Raw genomic sequence first — 21,562 nt, forward strand, 5'->3', positions numbered from 1 at the left:
CACTACACCACCCCAGTTTAGACATGGCCATATGCAAATCAGTCTTGACCCTGTGCCTCATGGGAACAGTCCAGCCCGAACTGCCAAGCCATGTCTTCCCTGGACCAGAATCAAGCATCCTAGGACCGGTTTCTGGCTATCAGCCGTCATCAGCCAGGATAGCTTGACTCCAGTGGCGTAGTGAGCACGGGTCCCACGTCTGGGAATACCCATCCCACTTAGGGCGAAAAGCGTTACAACAAACAAATGATGGACGGAATGCTGACAATGCAGACATTCTCCCCCAGTCAAGAGATCTGGGTTAAATCCATCGTTCTTTTGCCCACTACACCACCCCAGTTTAGACATGGCCATATGCAAATCAGTCTTGACCCTGTGCCTCATGGGAACAGTCCAGCCCGAACTGCCAAGCCATGTCTTCCCTGGACCAGAATCAAGCATCCTAGGACCGGTTTCTGGCTATCAGCCGTCATCAGCCAGGATAGCTTGACTCCAGTGGCGTAGTGAGCACGGGTCCCACGTCTGGGAATACCCATCCCACTTAGGGTGAAAAGCGTTACAACAAACAAAAGATGGACGGAATGCTGACAATGCAGACATTCTCCCCCAGTCAAGAGATCTGGGTTAAATCCATCGTTCTTTTGCCCACTACACCACCCCAGTTTAGACATGGCCATATGCAAATCAGTCTTGACCCTGTGCCTCATGGGAACAGTCCAGCCCGAACTGCCAAGCCATGTCTTCCCTGGACCAGAATCAAGCATCCTAGGACCGGTTTCTGGCTATCAGCCGTCATCAGCCAGGATAGCTTGACTCCAGTGGCGTAGTGAGCACGGGTCCCACGTCTGGGAATACCCATCCCTCTTAGGGCGAAAAGCGTTACAACAAACAAATGATGGACGGAATGCTGACAATGCAGACATTCTCCCCCAGTCAAGAGATCTGGGTTAAATCCATCGTTCTTTTGCCCACTACACCACCCCAGTTTAGACATGGCCATATGCAAATCAGTCTTGACCCTGTGCCTCATGGGAACAGTCCAGCCCGAACTGCCAAGCCATGTCTTCCCTGGACCAGAATCAAGCATCCTAGGACCGGTTTCTGGCTATCAGCCGTCATCAGCCAGGATAGCTTGACTCCAGTGGCGTAGTGAGCACGGGTCCCACGTCTGGGAATACCCATCCCACTTAGGGCGAAAAGCGTTACAACAAACAAATGATGGACGGAATGCTGACAATGCAGACATTCTCCCCCAGTCAAGAGATCTTGGTTAAATCCATCGTTCTTTTGCCCACTACACCACCCCAGTTTAGACATGGCCATATGCAAATCAGTCTTGACCCTGTGCCTCATGGGAACAGTCCAGCCCGAACTGCCAAGCCATGTCTTCCCTGGACCAGAATCAAGCATCCTAGGACTGGTTTCTGGCTATCAGCCGTCATCAGCCAGGATAGCTTGACTCCAGTGGCGTAGTGAGCACGGGTCCCACGTCTGGGAATACCCATTCCACTTAGGGTGAAAAGCGTTACAACAAACAAATGATGGACGGAATGCTGACAATGCAGACATTCTCCCCCAGTCAAGAGATCTGGGTTAAATCCATCGTTCTTTTGCCCACTACACCACCCCAGTTTAGACATGGCCATATGCAAATCAGTCTTGACCCTGTGCCTCATGGGAACAGTCCAGCCCGAACTGCCAAGCCATGTCTTCCCTGGACCAGAATCAAGCATCCTAGGACCGGTTTCTGGCTATCAGCCGTCATCAGTCAGGATAGCTTGACTCCAGTGGCGTAGTGAGCACGGGTCCCACGTCTGGGAATACCCATCCCACTTAGGGCGAAAAGCGTTACAACAAACAAATGATGGACGGAATGCTGACAATGCAGACATTCTCCCCCAGTCAAGAGATCTGGGTTAAATCCATCGTTCTTTTGCCCACTACACCACCCCAGTTTAGACATGGCCATATGCAAATCAGTCTTGACCCTGTGCCTCATGGGAACAGTCCAGCCCGAACTGCCAAGCCATGTCTTCCCTGGACCAGAATCAAGCATCCTAGGACCGGTTTCTGGCTATCAGCCGTCATCAGCCAGGATAGCTTGACTCCAGTGGCGTAGTGACCACGGGTCCCACGTCTGGGAATACCCATCCCACTTAGGGCGAAAAGCGTTACAACAAACAAATGATGGACGGAATGCTGACAATGCAGACATTCTCCCCCAGTCAAGAGATCTGGGTTAAATCCATCGTTCTTTTGCCCACTACACCACCCCAGTTTAGACATGGCCATATGCAAATCAGTCTTGACCCTGTGCCTCATGGGAACAGTCCAGCCCGAACTGCCAAGCCATGTCTTCCCTGGACCAGAATCAAGCATCCTAGGACCGGTTTCTGGCTATCAGCCGTCATCAGCTAGGATAGCTTGACTCCAGTGGCGTAGTGAGCACGGGTCCCACGTCTGGGAATACCCATCCCACTTAGGGCGAAAAGCGTTACAACAAACAAATGATGGACGGAATGCTGACAATGCAGACATTCTCCCCCAGTCAAGAGATCTGGGTTAAATCCATCGTTCTTTTGCCCACTACACCACCCCAGTTTAGACATGGCCATATGCAAATCAGTCTTGACCCTGTGCCTCATGGGAACAGTCCAGCCCGAACTGCCAAGCCATGTCTTCCCTGGACCAGAATCAAGCATCCTAGGACCGGTTTCTGGCTATCAGCCGTCATCAGCCAGGATAGCTTGACTCCAGTGGCGTAGTGAGCACGGGTCCCACGTCTGGGAATACCCATCCCACTTAGGGCGAAAAGCGTTACAACAAACAAATGATGGACGGAATGCTGACAATGCAGACATTCTCCCCCAGTCAAGAGATCTGGGTTAAATCCATCGTTCTTTTGCCCACTACACCACCCCAGTTTAGACATGGCCATATGCAAATCAGTCTTGACCCTGTGCCTCATGGGAACAGTCCAGCCCGAACTGCCAAGCCATGTCTTCCCTGGACCAGAATCAAGCATCCTAGGACCGGTTTCTGGCTATCAGCCGTCATCAGCCAGGATAGCTTGACTCCAGTGGCGTAGTGAGCACGGGTCCCACGTCTGGGAATACCCATCCCACTTAGGGCGAAAAGCGTTACAACAAACAAATGATGGACGGAATGCTGACAATGCAGACATTCTCCCCCAGTCAAGAGATCTGGGTTAAATCCATCGTTCTTTTGCCCACTACACCACCCCAGTTTAGACATGGCCATATGCAAATCAGTCTTGACCCTGTGCCTCATGGGAACAGTCCAGCCCGAACTGCCAAGCCATGTCTTCCCTGGACCAGAATCAAGCATCCTAGGACCGGTTTCTGGCTATCAGCCGTCATCAGCCAGGATAGCTTGACTCCAGTGGCGTAGTGAGCACGGGTCCCACGTCTGGGAATACCCATCCCACTTAGGGCGAAAAGCGTTACAACAAACAAATGATGGACGGAATGCTGACAATGCAGACATTCTCCCCCAGTCAAGAGATCTGGGTTAAATCCATCGTTCTTTTGCCCACTACACCACCCCAGTTTAGACATGGCCATATGCAAATCAGTCTTGACCCTGTGCCTCATGGGAACAGTCCAGCCCGAACTGCCAAGCCATGTCTTCCCTGGACCAGAATCAAGCATCCTAGGACCGGTTTCTGGCTATCAGCCGTCATCAGCCAGGATAGCTTGACTCCAGTGGCGTAGTGAGCACGGGTCCCACGTCTGGGAATACCCATCCCACTTAGGGCGAAAAGCGTTACAACAAACAAATGATGGACGGAATGCTGACAATGCAGACATTCTCCCCCAGTCAAGAGATCTGGGTTAAATCCATCGTTCTTTTGCCCACTACACCACCCCAGTTTAGACATGGCCATATGCAAATCAGTCTTGACCCTGTGCCTCATGGGAACAGTCCAGCCCGAACTGCCAAGCCATGTCTTCCCTGGACCAGAATCAAGCATCCTAGGACCGGTTTCTGGCTATCAGCCGTCATCAGCCAGGATAGCTTGACTCCAGTGGCGTAGTGAGCACGGGTCCCACGTCTGGGAATACCCATCCCACTTAGGGCGAAAAGCGTTACAACAAACAAATGATGGACGGAATGCTGACAATGCAGACATTCTCCCCCAGTCAAGAGATCTGGGTTAAATCCATCGTTCTTTTGCCCACTACACCACCCCAGTTTAGACATGGCCATATGCAAATCAGTCTTGACCCTGTGCCTCATGGGAACAGTCCAGCCCGAACTGCCAAGCCATGTCTTCCCTGGACCAGAATCAAGCATTCTAGGACCGGTTTCTGGCTATCAGCCGTCATCAGCCAGGATAGCTTGACTCCAGTGACGTAGTGAGCACAGGTCCCACGTCTGGGAATACCCATCCCACTTAGGGCGAAAAGCGTTACAACAAACAAATGATGGACGGAATGCTGACAATGCAGACATTCTCCCCCAGTCAAGAGATCTGGGTTAAATCCATCGTTCTTTTGCCCACTACACCACCCCAGTTTAGACATGGCCATATGCAAATCAGTCTTGACCCTGTGCCTCATGGGAACAGTCCAGCCCGAACTGCCAAGCCATGTCTTCCCTGGACCAGAATCAAGCATCCTAGGACCGGTTTCTGGCTATCAGCCGTCATCAGCCAGGATAGCTTGACTCCAGTGGCGTAGTGAGCACGGGTCCCACGTCTGGGAATACCCATCCCACTTAGGGCGAAAAGCGTTACAACAAACAAATGATGGACGGAATGCTGACAATGCAGACATTCTCCCCCAGTCAAGAGATCTGGGTTAAATCCATCGTTCTTTTGCCCACTACACCACCCCAGTTTAGACATGGCCATATGCAAATCAGTCTTGACCCTGTGCCTCATGGGAACAGTCCAGCCCGAACTGCCAAGCCATGTCTTCCCTGGACCAGAATCAAGCATCCTAGGACCGGTTTCTGGCTATCAGCCGTCATCAGCCAGGATAGCTTGACTCCAGTGGCGTAGTGAGCACGGGTCCCACGTCTGGGAATACCCATCCCACTTAGGGTGAAAAGCGTTACAACAAACAAATGATGGACGGAATGCTGACAATGCAGACATTCTCCCCCAGTCAAGAGATCTGGGTTAAATCCATCGTTCTTTTGCCCACTACACCACCCCAGTTTAGACATGGCCATATGCAAATCAGTCTTGACCCTGTGCCTCATGGGAACAGTCCAGCCCGAACTGCCAAGCCATGTCTTCCCTGGACCAGAATCAAGCATCCTAGGACCGGTTTCTGGCTATCAGCCGTCATCAGCCAGGATAGCTTGACTCCAGTGGCGTAGTGAGCACGGGTCCCACGTCTGGGAATACCCATCCCACTTAGGGCGAAAAGCGTTACAACAAACAAATGATGGACGGAATGCTGACAATGCAGACATTCTCCCCCAGTCAAGAGATCTGGGTTAAATCCATCGTTCTTTTGCCCACTACACCACCCCAGTTTAGACATGGCCATATGCAAATCAGTCTTGACCCTGTGCCTCATGGGAACAGTCCAGCCCGAACTGCCAAGCCATGTCTTCCCTGGACCAGAATCAAGCATTCTAGGACCGGTTTCTGGCTATCAGCCGTCATCAGCCAGGATAGCTTGACTCCAGTGGCGTAGTGAGCACGGGTACCACGTCTGGGAATACCCATCCCACTTAGGGCGAAAAGCGTTACAACAAACAAATGATGGACGGAATGCTGACAATGCAGACATTCTCCCCCAGTCAAGAGATCTGGGTTAAATCCATCGTTCTTTTGCCCACTACACCACCCCAGTTTAGACATGGCCATATGCAAATCAGTCTTGACCCTGTGCCTCATGGGAACAGTCCAGCCCGAACTGCCAAGCCATGTCTTCCCTGGACCAGAATCAAGCATCCTAGGACCGGTTTCTGGCTATCAGCCGTCATCAGCCAGGATAGCTTGACTCCAGTGGCGTAGTGAGCACGGGTCCCACGTCTGGGAATACCCATCCCACTTAGGGCGAAAAGCGTTACAACAAACAAATGATGGACGGAATGCTGACAATGCAGACATTCTCCCCCAGTCAAGAGATCTGGGTTAAATCCATCGTTCTTTTGCCCACTACACCACCCCAGTTTAGACATGGCCATATGCAAATCAGTCTTGACCCTGTGCCTCATGGGAACAGTCCAGCCCGAACTGCCAAGCCATGTCTTCCCTGGACCAGAATCAAGCATCCTAGGACCGGTTTCTGGCTATCAGCCGTCATCAGCCAGGATAGCTTGACTCCAGTGGCGTAGTGAGCACGGGTCCCACGTCTGGGAATACCCATCCCACTTAGGGTGAAAAGCGTTACAACAAACAAAAGATGGACGGAATGCTGACAATGCAGACATTCTCCCCCAGTCAAGAGATCTGGGTTAAATCCATCGTTCTTTTGCCCACTACACCACCCCAGTTTAGACATGGCCATATGCAAATCAGTCTTGACCCTGTGCCTCATGGGAACAGTCCAGCCCGAACTGCCAAGCCATGTCTTCCCTGGACCAGAATCAAGCATCCTAGGACCGGTTTCTGGCTATCAGCCGTCATCAGCCAGGATAGCTTGACTCCAGTGGCGTAGTGAGCACGGGTCCCACGTCTGGGAATACCCATCCCTCTTAGGGCGAAAAGCGTTACAACAAACAAATGATGGACGGAATGCTGACAATGCAGACATTCTCCCCCAGTCAAGAGATCTGGGTTAAATCCATCGTTCTTTTGCCCACTACACCACCCCAGTTTAGACATGGCCATATGCAAATCAGTCTTGACCCTGTGCCTCATGGGAACAGTCCAGCCCGAACTGCCAAGCCATGTCTTCCCTGGACCAGAATCAAGCATCCTAGGACCGGTTTCTGGCTATCAGCCGTCATCAGCCAGGATAGCTTGACTCCAGTGGCGTAGTGAGCACGGGTCCCACGTCTGGGAATACCCATCCCACTTAGGGCGAAAAGCGTTACAACAAACAAATGATGGACGGAATGCTGACAATGCAGACATTCTCCCCCAGTCAAGAGATCTTGGTTAAATCCATCGTTCTTTTGCCCACTACACCACCCCAGTTTAGACATGGCCATATGCAAATCAGTCTTGACCCTGTGCCTCATGGGAACAGTCCAGCCCGAACTGCCAAGCCATGTCTTCCCTGGACCAGAATCAAGCATCCTAGGACTGGTTTCTGGCTATCAGCCGTCATCAGCCAGGATAGCTTGACTCCAGTGGCGTAGTGAGCACGGGTCCCACGTCTGGGAATACCCATTCCACTTAGGGTGAAAAGCGTTACAACAAACAAATGATGGACGGAATGCTGACAATGCAGACATTCTCCCCCAGTCAAGAGATCTGGGTTAAATCCATCGTTCTTTTGCCCACTACACCACCCCAGTTTAGACATGGCCATATGCAAATCAGTCTTGACCCTGTGCCTCATGGGAACAGTCCAGCCCGAACTGCCAAGCCATGTCTTCCCTGGACCAGAATCAAGCATCCTAGGACCGGTTTCTGGCTATCAGCCGTCATCAGCCAGGATAGCTTGACTCCAGTGGCGTAGTGAGCACGGGTCCCACGTCTGGGAATACCCATCCCACTTAGGGCGAAAAGCGTTACAACAAACAAATGACGGACGGAATGCTGACAATGCAGACATTCTCCCCCAGTCAAGAGATCTGGGTTAAATCCATCGTTCTTTTGCCCACTACACCACCCCAGTTTAGACATGGCCATATGCAAATCAGTCTTGACCCTGTGCCTCATGGGAACAGTCCAGCCCGAACTGCCAAGCCATGTCTTCCCTGGACCAGAATCAAGCATCCTAGGACCGGTTTCTGGCTATCAGCCGTCATCAGCCAGGATAGCTTGACTCCAGTGGCGTAGTGACCACGGGTCCCACGTCTGGGAATACCCATCCCACTTAGGGCGAAAAGCGTTACAACAAACAAATGATGGACGGAATGCTGACAATGCAGACATTCTCCCCCAGTCAAGAGATCTGGGTTAAATCCATCGTTCTTTTGCCCACTACACCACCCCAGTTTAGACATGGCCATATGCAAATCAGTCTTGACCCTGTGCCTCATGGGAACAGTCCAGCCCGAACTGCCAAGCCATGTCTTCCCTGGACCAGAATCAAGCATCCTAGGACCGGTTTCTGGCTATCAGCCGTCATCAGCTAGGATAGCTTGACTCCAGTGGCGTAGTGAGCACGGGTCCCACGTCTGGGAATACCCATCCCACTTAGGGCGAAAAGCGTTACAACAAACAAATGATGGACGGAATGCTGACAATGCAGACATTCTCCCCCAGTCAAGAGATCTGGGTTAAATCCATCGTTCTTTTGCCCACTACACCACCCCAGTTTAGACATGGCCATATGCAAATCAGTCTTGACCCTGTGCCTCATGGGAACAGTCCAGCCCGAACTGCCAAGCCATGTCTTCCCTGGACCAGAATCAAGCATCCTAGGACCGGTTTCTGGCTATCAGCCGTCATCAGCCAGGATAGCTTGACTCCAGTGGCGTAGTGAGCACGGGTCCCACGTCTGGGAATACCCATCCCACTTAGGGCGAAAAGCGTTACAACAAACAAATGATGGACGGAATGCTGACAATGCAGACATTCTCCCCCAGTCAAGAGATCTGGGTTAAATCCATCGTTCTTTTGCCCACTACACCACCCCAGTTTAGACATGGCCATATGCAAATCAGTCTTGACTCTGTGCCTCATGGGAACAGTCCAGCCCGAACTGCCAAGCCATGTCTTCCCTGGACCAGAATCAAGCATCCTAGGACCGGTTTCTGGCTATCAGCCGTCATCAGCCAGGATAGCTTGACTCCAGTGGCGTAGTGAGCACGGGTCCCACGTCTGGGAATACCCATCCCACTTAGGGCGAAAAGCGTTACAACAAACAAATGATGGACGGAATGCTGACAATGCAGACATTCTCCCCCAGTCAAGAGATCTGGGTTAAATCCATCGTTCTTTTGCCCACTACACCACCCCAGTTTAGACATGGCCATATGCAAATCAGTCTTGACCCTGTGCCTCATGGGAACAGTCCAGCCCGAACTGCCAAGCCATGTTTTCCCTGGACCAGAATCAAGCATCCTAGGACCGATTTCTGGCTATCAGCCGTCATCAGCCAGGATAGCTTGACTCCAGTGGCGTAGTGAGCACGGGTCCCACGTCTGGGAATACCCATCCCACTTAGGGCGAAAAGCGTTACAACAAACAAATGATGGACGGAATGCTGACAGAGCCCAGAAATTATGTGCTCACATTCAGGTTATAAATCTAGAATAGCCTTAGCTCACTGCACTAGTCCTGATGTGACTGCTTCAGGAAAAATGTACCATAAATTCTCTACTACTTTGAAAAATTCACAGAGCTTCCACTGTTTTTCTCAAAATATTTTGTTGAAGCTGTAATTTTAGTCATCAGTATACAAACACGTAATTGAAAAGATATGCATCACAACTTTGTGTACTTTTATTGCACGAAATGAAGTGTTAAAAACCACATATTTTACATGCACCTGCGAAATTTGAAAAATATTTCACAGTTCAATTTGAAATATGGGTTTTATGATCACAATGCCCGCCCCATAACCCTTTGTGGAGCTTTCCCATTGTCACAATAACTAGTAATATGCTGCAATGGAAGATCACATTATCTATCAGATTCTACAAAATTTTGCAGAAGAAACGTAATATGCTGCATTTTGCAGCATATTGTATTGCAATATTGTATTGATCTATTAGAACTAGAAACGCGTTTTGTTGAAAAGTAAAAACAAATGCAACATATACCTGTTTAACAGGCTCATTCAACCAAACTGTTCCTGCAGTAGATCATTCCTGTTCAGACTTGTACAAATGTATGCATTTAATTGCATTCAAGAAATAAATACATCTATTCATACCTGCAAACTGCAGTATGGCACTCAAAATCAGTTACAAAAACGCTAAAATATTAGAACAAGCTTTTTACATAAATATCAATAACATACACATCATTTTCAAATATTATTTCAAAAGTACAATCAAATATATATGAGTGCATCTAAAATAAGCGATGTATTTACCAGAGCCTTTGTGACGCATTCTTGAACGTTGGTCGCATTCATGTTGAAACCAGCTAAAATGCAGACAAAAATCAAATAATTAGAGAATATCGGTAAATAAATCCAAAAGTTTTAAATTCTATGCAGCCATACAGTAACTTCGTAGATGCCTTCCTCTCTTCCTATTTGTATTAAAACACAATTTTCCAAGGGTGGCGCTAATATATCTGTAAATCCGTTTACAATGCTTCATTGGACAGGCTGGACGATATCTGCCTGCAACTACATCCCTTTGGAGTTGTGTCGGAGGCCTGCTCTCCACTTCTATCTCTATTTCTCCCAGTGCTATGGTTCCTTTACACAAGTAACTTCCAAAGAGTAACATTTTGGTTTGATTTCTAAATACCAGAGTACCCGTGGCTGATAAACAGTGAGAGCAGAAACTTCTAAAATAGCCCTAGGCTTCAAAGTAAAAGAGTACTTTCCACAGCAAAGTCCTCAACCCTATATTCATCAAACTGTATTTGCAATTAAGAGGACATCTCCTGTTGGGCAAATAATGCTCACACAGTAAAATATTTCTATTGTGATATTCATCAGTCTGTTGACTGTTAATGGCTCCTGATAATAACACACGCTCCTTTTTAAGTGGAGCCTAGGCAGCGCTTGAGCTGTCTCTTTGAGACATGCTTTATTCACTCTGTGGCGTTACATAGAGCCCACTGCTTTGAATTTGTTCATTTCAGTGTCCTTTAAAAATCCTTGCTTCCAAGTGGGTATTTTCCATATTTATCCCTCCTTTTTCATTGTTTGTTCCCTCCCATGGAGCAGGGCCCTATATCTTCAAGCATTCCACTTGCCACATTATAGTTACTAACTCAGGGACAATTTTGTTAAATCTGAAAGAGTATTTCACACGGTGTCCATGTTTTGACTATCTCTCGTGTCTGTTTCTTAACCCCTCCCCTCCAGTCCCTGACAATTTCTTCTCCTCCCCACCCTGGTTATTCATGGCTGGCCTTCTAGCTTGTTAGCAGCATTCATATCTCCGCTTCAGAAACAAAAGTTCTTGTAAGCGCTCTATGAAGCAGCTCGTGCGATGGATCTCTCGATAGCCTATTTCCCTACATGGCCACTGAGCTGTATGTCCTAGAGTCCGCCTCAGTCCATTCCCCACTCCCTGCCTCCCCCCCCTTGCACAGGCTCTGGTTCCCTCCCTATTCTTTGTATCAAGTATTTGTACAACTGAGGGGAGGAGAAGTATTGAAGTAGATGGCGGTACTCACTAACATAATGTAAAGAGAAGAAAAACTGTTTATTGTGAAAGAATAGCCTTTCTTCCCAGCTATTTGCAACTGGGTATTTGGGTAATCAGTCACAGGTAGCAGAAACATCAATAATATACGGACAGGGGAGAGAAAAAAGACAAGGCGGTAATGCTTACATTTCTTCACTTCTGAAAGGTATCCAGAAGTATTGGAAAACTTTTGAAAATTCCCCTACACGCAACATGATGCACCGGTGGCGTACAGAGCCCCTAAAAGACTATGGGGGAGATTTACAAGCTCCTTACGCCACCGGTGCATCATGTTGCGTGACGCACCAGTGGCGCAGCCTGCTGAGTGATATTTACAAGAATAGGTAATGTCACCCGGCATGACTTAACCTGTGCTTGTAAATATCGCCCCTGTTCAAGCAACACTTTGTGTGTTAGGGCCGTGACATTGGTGTTGCTGTGGGTGTTTCCACGCAATACACATGTCCACTGATGCATTTCCAGATTTACGAGAATTCGTAAATCTGGAAATGCGTCAGAATGCTACGCCACCCTAGCTCGTTCAATGCGTACTGCATTGTACAGCGCACATTGGAAGAGGCAATCACTTTTCAATCTCCCCACGATGCAGGCACCCTTGCACCATGGTGCAAGGGTGCCTGCGCCTGCGCAGGGCAGCAGTTTGTGCACCAGCGCAGGGGGAAGCACAGAGATGCAACATACTGTTGTAAATTTGTCGCATCCCTGTGCTTCGAATCTAACGCAGCGAGGCGCAGCAAAATTACTTGTGGCACCGTGCTGCATTGGTTTCTTGTAGATCTGCCGCTATATTCTCCCTTTCGCGTCCGGGCTCCATAATGCACCTCTGCAGGCCCTGCCAAAGACACTAATGTGTTGCATGTGAAGCGTTGGTGAACTTCAGAGGGTCCTGACATTTTGGCAATCGGGGGTACATTAAACACAAATGCCCCCAGCCCCACTCTGAGAAACAGAGTCACAAAACGATTTGCACATGTAGGTCTGATATGCACAAATTCTGCAATCTATTCATAAAAACGTGTCCTTGTGCAAAAGTGATCTCATGCATAATATTAGTCAACAATTGAGTAAATTCTGGGCCATAAGGGAACTCAACATGCCACGTAAAAAAGCCTTGTAGGATTCCCACACGGTCTGAATGGTAGAGGAGCCAATATTAATATTTAGGAATTCAATTGTTATTTTCCTTATTTCTGCCTTTACTTGATCCTCTAAGAGCAGTGTCCTCTCCAATGTCCATCTAATGGCTGGGGGTCTAGAGCTTAATGAAAAGACCATTTCAACAACCGCATGATCAGATATCCCTACAGGAATATGGGAAAGAGAGGTTATATCTGTAAGCAAATGTTGATCTACTAGGAAGTAGTCTATTCTCGAATAATTTTTATATTTCTTACTATAGAATGTAAACCCCCTAGTAGAGCCAAACTTGGCCCTCCAAACATCCAGCAAATTAAAGTCTTTCATCAAAGCTCCTAGGACAGAAAGTGATTTGGAAGGGGCATGATATTTAACCTTCGATGTCCTATCCAGATTAAAATCAAAAATAAGATTGAAATCTCCCCCCAAAATCACAGGGCCTGGGGACGCTAATAAACCTGCTGCCAATTTCAATAGGGGACCAGGGTCATCATCATTAGGGCCATAATATACTGCGCATGTGTAGTGGAAGCCATAAATGGAGAGGGCTGTCACTATCCATCTACCAGTTTGGTCAGTTTCAGACTTTATCAGTCTTATCCCCCTATTTGCTCTAACAACAATCGCAACCCCCCTAGTCACTCCTTTCTGTCTGGAACACACTATCTCCTGTACCCACCCCAATTTTTCGAAGACAGGCATACAGACATTCAACTCAAGATGTGTCTCTTGTATTAACATGAGGTCGGCGCCAGAGTTTCTTAAAAAATCACAGACCCTGGACTGTTTTCTTTTATCGCCCATTCCGTTCAAATTCCAAGAGAGGATTTTAATACTTATCGATCTACTCATGACTATACTCTGCATTTTCACTCCTCCTAGACAAATTGTTCCCATATATGAGGACTATTTTTTTTGCTTTTTCACCCACCACCCGACACCCCACCCTCACCCACCCCCTGAGGAACCCCCCCAACATACCTGACGGTGAAAACCGTCTATTGTGCTCTGGGAGAACTGCCTTTGGGTCTACGTGCATCTACGGGAGTTTTTATCATTGCTCCAATTACTCCAGTCAATAAAAAAAAAGGGTAAATGCAAAAATGCGAAGGAGCTATGTGACAGATTGGGTTTTTCTTTCTTTTTTTTATTTTATTTATTTATTCATTTATTATTTTTTTTCCCCTTCCTTTTTCTTCTTTTTCTTCCTTTTTCCCCCTCTCTTTTTATATATCTCCATTCTCTTTCACCTTTCACCTTTACTATTCCTATTAGTTACTTAACCTCTATGCCCCATGCCCCCCCTGTTTGTCCCAATGTGACCTATATTACCTCCGGAGTTTGACACCTACTTTAGCCCCTGTCACTTCTGTCTCATTAAAGTTAAAAGATCATCTACTTCTGTAACTTGGGTGCAATTGTGCATTTTATTGTTCCACATGATCTTTAAGAGGGCTGGGAATTTCATTTGTACTTGGGCTCCAAACGATCTTAATTCTGGCATTCTAGTGCCCAACTCCCACTGCCTCTGAGCTGTTCTACCTCCTATATCCGATCTAATTAGATATGGGGTTGCCCGATAGTGAAGATCTACTTTAGAGAGGCTTCTCCCTAAGATTAATTCTTTGACATTAAAAGACTGAAAGTTTACCAGAATTTTCCTAGGTGCTTTTCTATCTGCGTGTAACTTAAAGGGGTCTCTGTGTACTCGTTGAATTTCAGCCTCCAGGTTGATGTCTGGACGATCCTTTAAAACCCCTTCTCTTAACAGACTACAGACAAACCCCTTGATGTCCTCCAGCTCTGCTCCTTCAGGTATTTTCAAGATTCTCAAGTTGTTTCTTCTGGCTTGTGTTTCTAGCCTCTCCACATCTGAAGCAAGGGATTTATTCTGTACTTTCAAAGTTTCAATGTCACAATAGAAACATTCTTAAAAGAAAAAAGCAGGACGAGTTGAAAGCGATTATGGAAAAAGACATGGAATTACAAGCGGCCACCGTTTCAGATAGAGAGAAGATCTCTAAACTTGAAAAGGAGCTTTTAGAATTACAACTTTCTCTTAAAGCCAGCGAAGAAAAGATTATTAGGAAAAAATGGGAAACTAGCAAGCTGAAGAATTTCGAATACGGGGAGAAATATGGGGCCCTCCTCGCCTGGAAAGCTAGAGAGGAAAGATCCAGGAATAATATTAAAGTTTTAACTCAAAGGGAGACAGGCATATCAATTTTGGAGGATAGGGACATTAGGGAGGAAGCAAGAGGGTTTATGCATGACTTATACAAGGAAGATAAGAGTGTTGAATTAGAGAAAGTTCAATCTTGGTTAAGTCAGAAAAATCTACCCCAAATCTCAGAAGCCGATAGGAGCTATTTAGAGAGTGAGATAATGGAAGGGGAAGTAATAGCTCAACTCAAGAAAACTAAACGGGGGAAAGCGGCGGGCCCAGACGGGTTACCAAGTGAAATTTACACAGATTACTCAGAGCAATTGGTACCTGTCCTCACTTTACTCTTTAACCATCTATTGATCTCTGGCCAGAACATCCCCCCTTCCTGGGCTGAAGCGACGATCACTTTAATTGTAAAACCCAACAAGGACCCAAAAAAAATCGAGTCCTATAGGCCCATATCTCTCTTAAATTCTGATTTGAAACTCTACTCTGGGATTCTTGCAACCAGACTTGCCAAAATTATAAAATCCATAATACATCCGGACCAAAGAGGGTTCATTCCGGGGAGGCAGCTGAATGAGTTGACCTTCCAGGCGATTGGAGCCATCGATTATGCAGAAGACAGAGGGCTCCCATTATCTTTAATTGCAATAGATGCAGCCAAGGCCTTCGACCAAGTAAACTGGAATTATCTGTGGGCCACTTTGGCTGGGTTTGGGTTTCCTTCAACTTTCATAGAGGGAATTAAATCTCTCTATCAGGGCCCTAGAGCTAAAGTACTGGTCAACAACGGCTTGTCTGACTGGTTTCAGATATCTCGTGGTACGAGACAAGGTTGCCCTCTGTCCCCCCTTTTGTTTGATATTTATTTTGAGCCTTTTGTCTGTGGTATTAGGGCTGACCATGTAATTCAACCTTTTAAGATAGCAGATTTAGAGCTAAAGGTCGCTCTTTATGCAGACGATCTTCTTTTATACACCTCCAATCATATGGAAGCCATACCCAGGTTGTTTTATTTAGCTGAAGAATTCGGAAGGTTCTCGGGGTATCAAATAAATAGAGACAAGACCGAAATAATGGGATGGAATAATACCACATCTATACAAAATGTAAAACATAGAATGAGATATTTGGGAATTCATTTAACTCAAGAACTGAAAAATATTCCAAAAATTAGCTGGCAGATAGTAGTAAAAGAAATTACAAAAACATTAACTAGATGGGGTAATCTGCCATTAAATATTTATGGACGCGTCAACCTCATTAAAATGTCCATACTTCCCAAATTAACCTTTTTGTATAATTCCATCCCCCTACCGTTTCCTCAGAAAGAGATCAAGTGCCTTCAAGGTAAGATTGGCTCTTTTATATGGGCTTGTAAATCTCCTAGGATAGCCTGGAAAAAGCTAAGGAGAGGGTTAAGGATTGGGGGTTTAGGCTTGCCAGATTTACTCATATACTGTCATGCCTTTCACTTTAAAAATTTTAGACTACTGACCAATAAACTGGATTCAACCTCACAGGGCCGTCTATTTCAGGCTTTGCTTCATAACCTACCACAGGGTCAGGAGTTTTTTTTAATTTAAATTCGGCGACCAGAAATTCTACAAAAAAGTCCGTTTGAAGATCCTGCAGGCTGCCCTTAGGAATTGGGTATATGTTCGGAGGGCTCTGGGAATCTCATATTACCATGCTTACGCCCCAATCTGGGATTCCCCGGGTACTCCGGAATGCCTTCAGGACCAGTTGTCCCAACCTTTAAAAACAGCAGGCGTGAGGATATGGGGAGATCTCTGGGGCAACTCGGGCCTTTTGGACTGGGATTCCTTAGCTTTACTAACTAATGGATCTTTAACAAGATTTAAGTTTTACCAACTCTCCGCCTGGTGGTCAAGACAGATGCTACAGCAACAGAGGGACCTTGAGATACTTGAATCTGTCAGTAGGATAGGCGGGTGGAAACGTGAGGTATCATTTTGGTATAGGGCTCTATTGGGGCCAACAGAAATGTCAAACTGTGAGTTGGCTAATCTTTGGGGTAATTTGATATCAGATAGTCCCGAAGCTATAAGTAAGATCTGGATAGATTCCTTTTCTTTGTCTCAGAGCCTTATAAAACCGGCCAATCTAAGGAGAAACCATCTGTTCACGGCCTATCGGGTGTATTGGACCCCTGCTAGATTGACCAGGGCTACACGAGTCAACTATTGTTGCCCGCGCTGTAAACTCCCGTCAGCTGACGACATTCATATATTTTTGGAATGTCCAAAGATTCTAGAATATTGGCAGGAGATTTTTGACTTCCTGGGGAAGGTTTTAACAACTACCATTTTACGCTCTCCGAGGTTAGTTTTTTTTGGCCTACCACCTGGCTATAATGTTAATAATTACTCCACACAATTCATATTTTACGTGATGGTTATAGCCAGGAGAGAGATTTGTAAAGAATGGAAGTCTACGGCCCCTCCCAGGTTTACTAACTGCTTACGAAATATTATAGAAGTCAGCAAGATGGATATGGCGAGCCAAGCAGAGAATACGGATAATGTGTGGTCGGAACTGGTGGCCTGGTTGTCGACATAACGGTCCGATGATTATGCCAGAGGTTTGTTTTGATCCGGTCCTCCCCTGTCCTGAGGTATCTCATCATAGGACAGGGGAGTGGGACAAGGAAACAGCCTACCTCTGGGCGACCCCTATTGCCGTGCATTGAGTCCAGGGTGGTATCGGTATCAGTAGACAATGTGGAAGGCATATGGGGTTTCCATCTAGAGTATAGACTGGCAGTATATATGAGGACATTAAAAAAAAAAAAAAAAAAAAAAACAATTGAGTAAATTCCACTCAGCAAGCTGAAAAAGGATGAACCAGATGGGGTCTTCCCCGAAAACTTTAAAAACACTGACAGATTTCAGAGTTTGTAGGTATTCTCAAACTTCCCTCTCACCCGTCCATCTTGAAGATGATGGGAGATTTTGCCCTGTCAAGAGTATGAGTCAAACGTTCTCCGTAATATGAAGGAACAGCCCAGAAATTCCTACGGGTGTTAGAGCGGTTTACTTCATGGCAAAAATAGTCTTTGAGTAGGAAAGATAAACTAAAAACTGTCATTGCACAAAGACACTGGCATTTCACTATGCCCTGTTGTGCAAGGCGTCCAATTGGACATAAGAGAAATGAAACCGCCACAGAGCGAAATGGTGCACACAACCTTCCAGTAATTTGGCATGAAAAGGTAATATTGCACTGGAAAGAGTTTGTGAATTTCTGAAAGTTGTAAATCTGCCTCCAAGCGAGTTTGTAAATCTGGAAGCGCAGATTGGCCCCTTGCACTGTGAATCAGGATTTATGAGGATAGAAAGGATGCTCACCATGGCTGCTGCTCACACCCACCAACAGGAAAACGAGAGCGATCTTCATGGCGGAGAGATGACTGGGTATAGAGATGTGATCTGCAATACACAAGGTTCAATCATGAGGTGTCTCTGTCAGCCCAGAGCTCCTCTACTTATACTGGAAGTGACCAGTCAGTCTCCTCCCAACAGATCTGTTGTCAGGTCACGTGACAATTATACCAGTTTGATTCTTGGCCGTGGCATCAATCAATGTTGACTCAACAGGCGCCAGTTTCTCTCCACCTTCATTCTCATGTTCCATCCAAAGGGAAGAGTTATTAACTGTAATTGAAAACTCTCTGTTTTGTTCTAAATGACAGGAAAGATAAGCATCTGTGGTCATTTCTATTTTTAATAAACTAGTTGTTTGCCTTACTTCATTGTTTTAAATTTCTCTTATTTCCAATTTCTCTTTGAAAGTCTGTTTCTGAGGGGCTCAGTGCAAGTTAATGACAAGCCTGGGCCAGCCACGGGATTTTAACTGTAGCACAAATATTCAAACACTGGAAATTTAAAAGAAAGTCAACATTCACTGTCGAAGCCATCTCAAAAAGTAATATTTAAGATGGAAACCCCAGACTTGTCTTCGTTAACTCACTGTCTAATTTCCTGTCGTTTGTTGAGTTTTGCCCGGTAGCTCCTCTTATAGGTCCCATGGGGCTGGCAACTCCAGTTACTGTTCCCAACTGAATTAAGAGGTAATTCGTAATGAGTACGGCTTTTCATCACCAATGGTCATAATTTAAAGCCTTTTCATTTGTAGGATTATGTACGGCGAATGTTTAATCTTTAAGAAAACCTTTTGGGTCTCATAGTGACTGCCCCAGATTTCGGTGTGCGGGTTCTAGAGGGTTTGGAGCTCTGCTTCTGCCCAGTATGCCCACACCTAAATGGAAGTGTTACTAGTTATTTGTTCTCAAAGGCAGCATAACCTCCTCCTCGTGTAGCAGGGCCCCAAACAAGATGGCTTCAGAAGGCATCCTTCTCTCCCAGCCAGGTACACCTCACTTTATGCCTGTCACAACCACAAGCCTACAACTGAGATTCTCATGAAGGAACAAGGTATTCAATGTATCTAGTACACATATGCTGAGGCAACATCCTGATAATAAAGGGAACGTGTCTGTGATTACCACTTAAATATACACAACTCTATCATGTAATTGTCTCCATTGCAGGCCCTGAGCTGCCAGCCCCTCTGCCACCCGCCACTCTCCCCGCTGCTCTGCCATGGTCAGTGCTGACCTGGGTATTGTCCTCTAGCATCAGACAGGCTACAGACACTAGTAAGTCAACATCAATGACAATATGTAATATGTATTTTGTCAGTGCCCCTACCACAACTTCATTCACATGGATGGCTGCCTCAAACTGACTTTATTTTACCTGGACAGTCACCTAGGGCATGACTCTGTAGATGTTCAGTCCTTTAACCACTGCAAAACAATGACCCACACTTATTAACTATGCCCTTCTCTCCACTACTGTAGTCACCCAATGTTCTCTGCTAACCACATTATGGGTTAACGTTTGACCCACATCATGGGCTACCCATCAAGCTAAAGTTTGACTCTTTGTCCTCCGACACTCTGGTAGACCTGTGGCTCTCACCCAAACACTACTGTGTACATCAATTTGCATATCCTTGACCCTCTTTGTGATGTCAGACAAATGTCAGTCCAATGATAGAGTTATGAATGTGTAAGGGATATGCTACCTCTGTTTCTATTTTACCAACATAAGTTGTTAAATCTATCATAGCTGTACATTCATATGAGGCTGATATCTCTCATTTTTGTTTTCATTTTTTGCCATTGCCAACAGCTGACATCACAGTGTCTATTCAGAGGCACCCGTGACACTCGCTTACCATAATGTTGTGTCCTATCTGTCTATGTGAGCATGTCATGTGGGCCTTAAAGTTACATTTGAAGCAATTTTAGATGCATTGTATAAATACACCTCACTTTTGCAGTAAAAAAAGCAACATTTTCAGGCCGAAACCTAAAAATTCATGGTATTTTTGCGGTGGGCAAAAAATGTGCCCGCCACACAAATGCTGAAGGCCTGCGCTCTGCCACTACTGGAGACTGGTATGTCACAGTCTGTAATGTTGCTGAGGGGGGTGAGGTGTGAAGAGAAGGTTGAGGATATATATATATATTATCTACTGGCGGTCGCCAGTAGATAGTTATAGTTAGGACCCTGTTTCCATAGGAAATCCGCAACATTCTATTTGGAATAACTTTGGCGCCGGTCGACGAATCTTCGCGAAATTTTCAAAATAGGTGGGGCGCTACGCTCCGCTCCTACCCTGAAAGTCTCGGGGGATTCGTCAAGCGGGGGCTGAGATAAAAGGGGGGTCCCAAAACGCGTTTTTCCCATGCATTTTTCCATAGGACCTTTAGCCACAGCTACAGCCCGAACGGCTGAACAGAATTTAATGAAATTTGTCAGAGAGGTAGTCCTCAGGTCAAGGAAGTGCCTTTTGTAGGTTTGGTGTAAATCTGTTCAGTAGATTCTGAGAAAATAACCTTTAAATCAATATATATATCTGTGGCAGCTTACGGTGCGCTTACGGTGCGCTTACCGTACGCGTACGGTGACGCGCGCGAGCGCGATTCTGATTGGCCGTTAGATCTTAGTAAACATTGGAATCGGTCGAAACCAGGAAGTGGCGGCCGCCATTTTCTCTCTCGCACTCTGACAGGGGGCTGAAAAACAAAGTGCCAAAACATGTAAAGGGGCTATTTAGACAGCTCCCAAGCACCTAGCCATGTCGAGGTAGTCCCCAACGATCCCCCAAATGAATAAAGGCAATTTTAATTTTTTCGAAAATTTCGCCGATTACGTTTACCGTACGCGTACGGTGAAAAATAATAAAAAAAAAAAACAATATCCACACTGTACCCACCCCGTGTGCAAATGGTGCCCGAAGTGCACCATTTGTGCATGGCTTATAAAAACTTTAAAAAAACATATATTTTACCTGTCACAACGATGCTCATCATATGTCCTCCATGTGCGCACGGTGCGCGAAGCGCATCGTGCGTTCATGGCCCATCTAGCGTAACGTGGGCACGCGGTGCGCGAAGCGCACCGCGTGCTCACTGTGCGCGCACGGTGCGCGAAGCGCACCGTGCGCGCACGGAACGAACTGCGTTAAGTGGGCGCGCACGCCACAAATGGCGTAAAGTAACTTAGCATTTAAAAAAACGTACAAATTCACTGAAAAAACCATAGGTTTCACACACGTAATAGTTAGGAATTAGCATTTAAAAAACCTTGCAAATTCACTGAAAAAACCATAGGTTTCACACATGTTATAGTTAGCTGGACATTTTACTGATAAAAAACCAATGAAATTCCCCCGTTATAGTTACTGTAGGCAACTATAACTCACGCGACCGTAATCCTCTGCTGA

The 21,562-nt window shown here is 46.4% G+C and overlaps 1 protein-coding gene across 1 annotated transcript in view; it reads right to left on the bottom strand.

Annotated features, from left to right (window-relative positions):
- The window catches only part of LOC146811134 (uncharacterized), a 262,070-nt gene extending 243,867 nt beyond the window's left edge, over window positions 1–18,203 (bottom strand). Inside the window, exons 1-2 of the mRNA XM_085615039.1 lie at window positions 18,115–18,203; window positions 10,140–10,192 (exon numbers count right to left, since the gene is read on the bottom strand). Of these exons, the coding sequence (XP_085471165.1) occupies window positions 10,140–10,192; window positions 18,115–18,163 (102 nt within the window). The 5' untranslated portion in view covers window positions 18,164–18,203. The remainder of the gene's footprint in view (window positions 1–10,139; window positions 10,193–18,114) is intronic.
- Window positions 18,204–21,562: the final 3,359 nt, after the last annotated feature.

This window comes from Triturus cristatus, chromosome 7 (genome assembly GCF_964204655.1).
Source record: "Triturus cristatus chromosome 7, aTriCri1.1, whole genome shotgun sequence".
Classification (NCBI taxonomy): domain Eukaryota; kingdom Metazoa; phylum Chordata; class Amphibia; order Caudata; family Salamandridae; genus Triturus; species Triturus cristatus.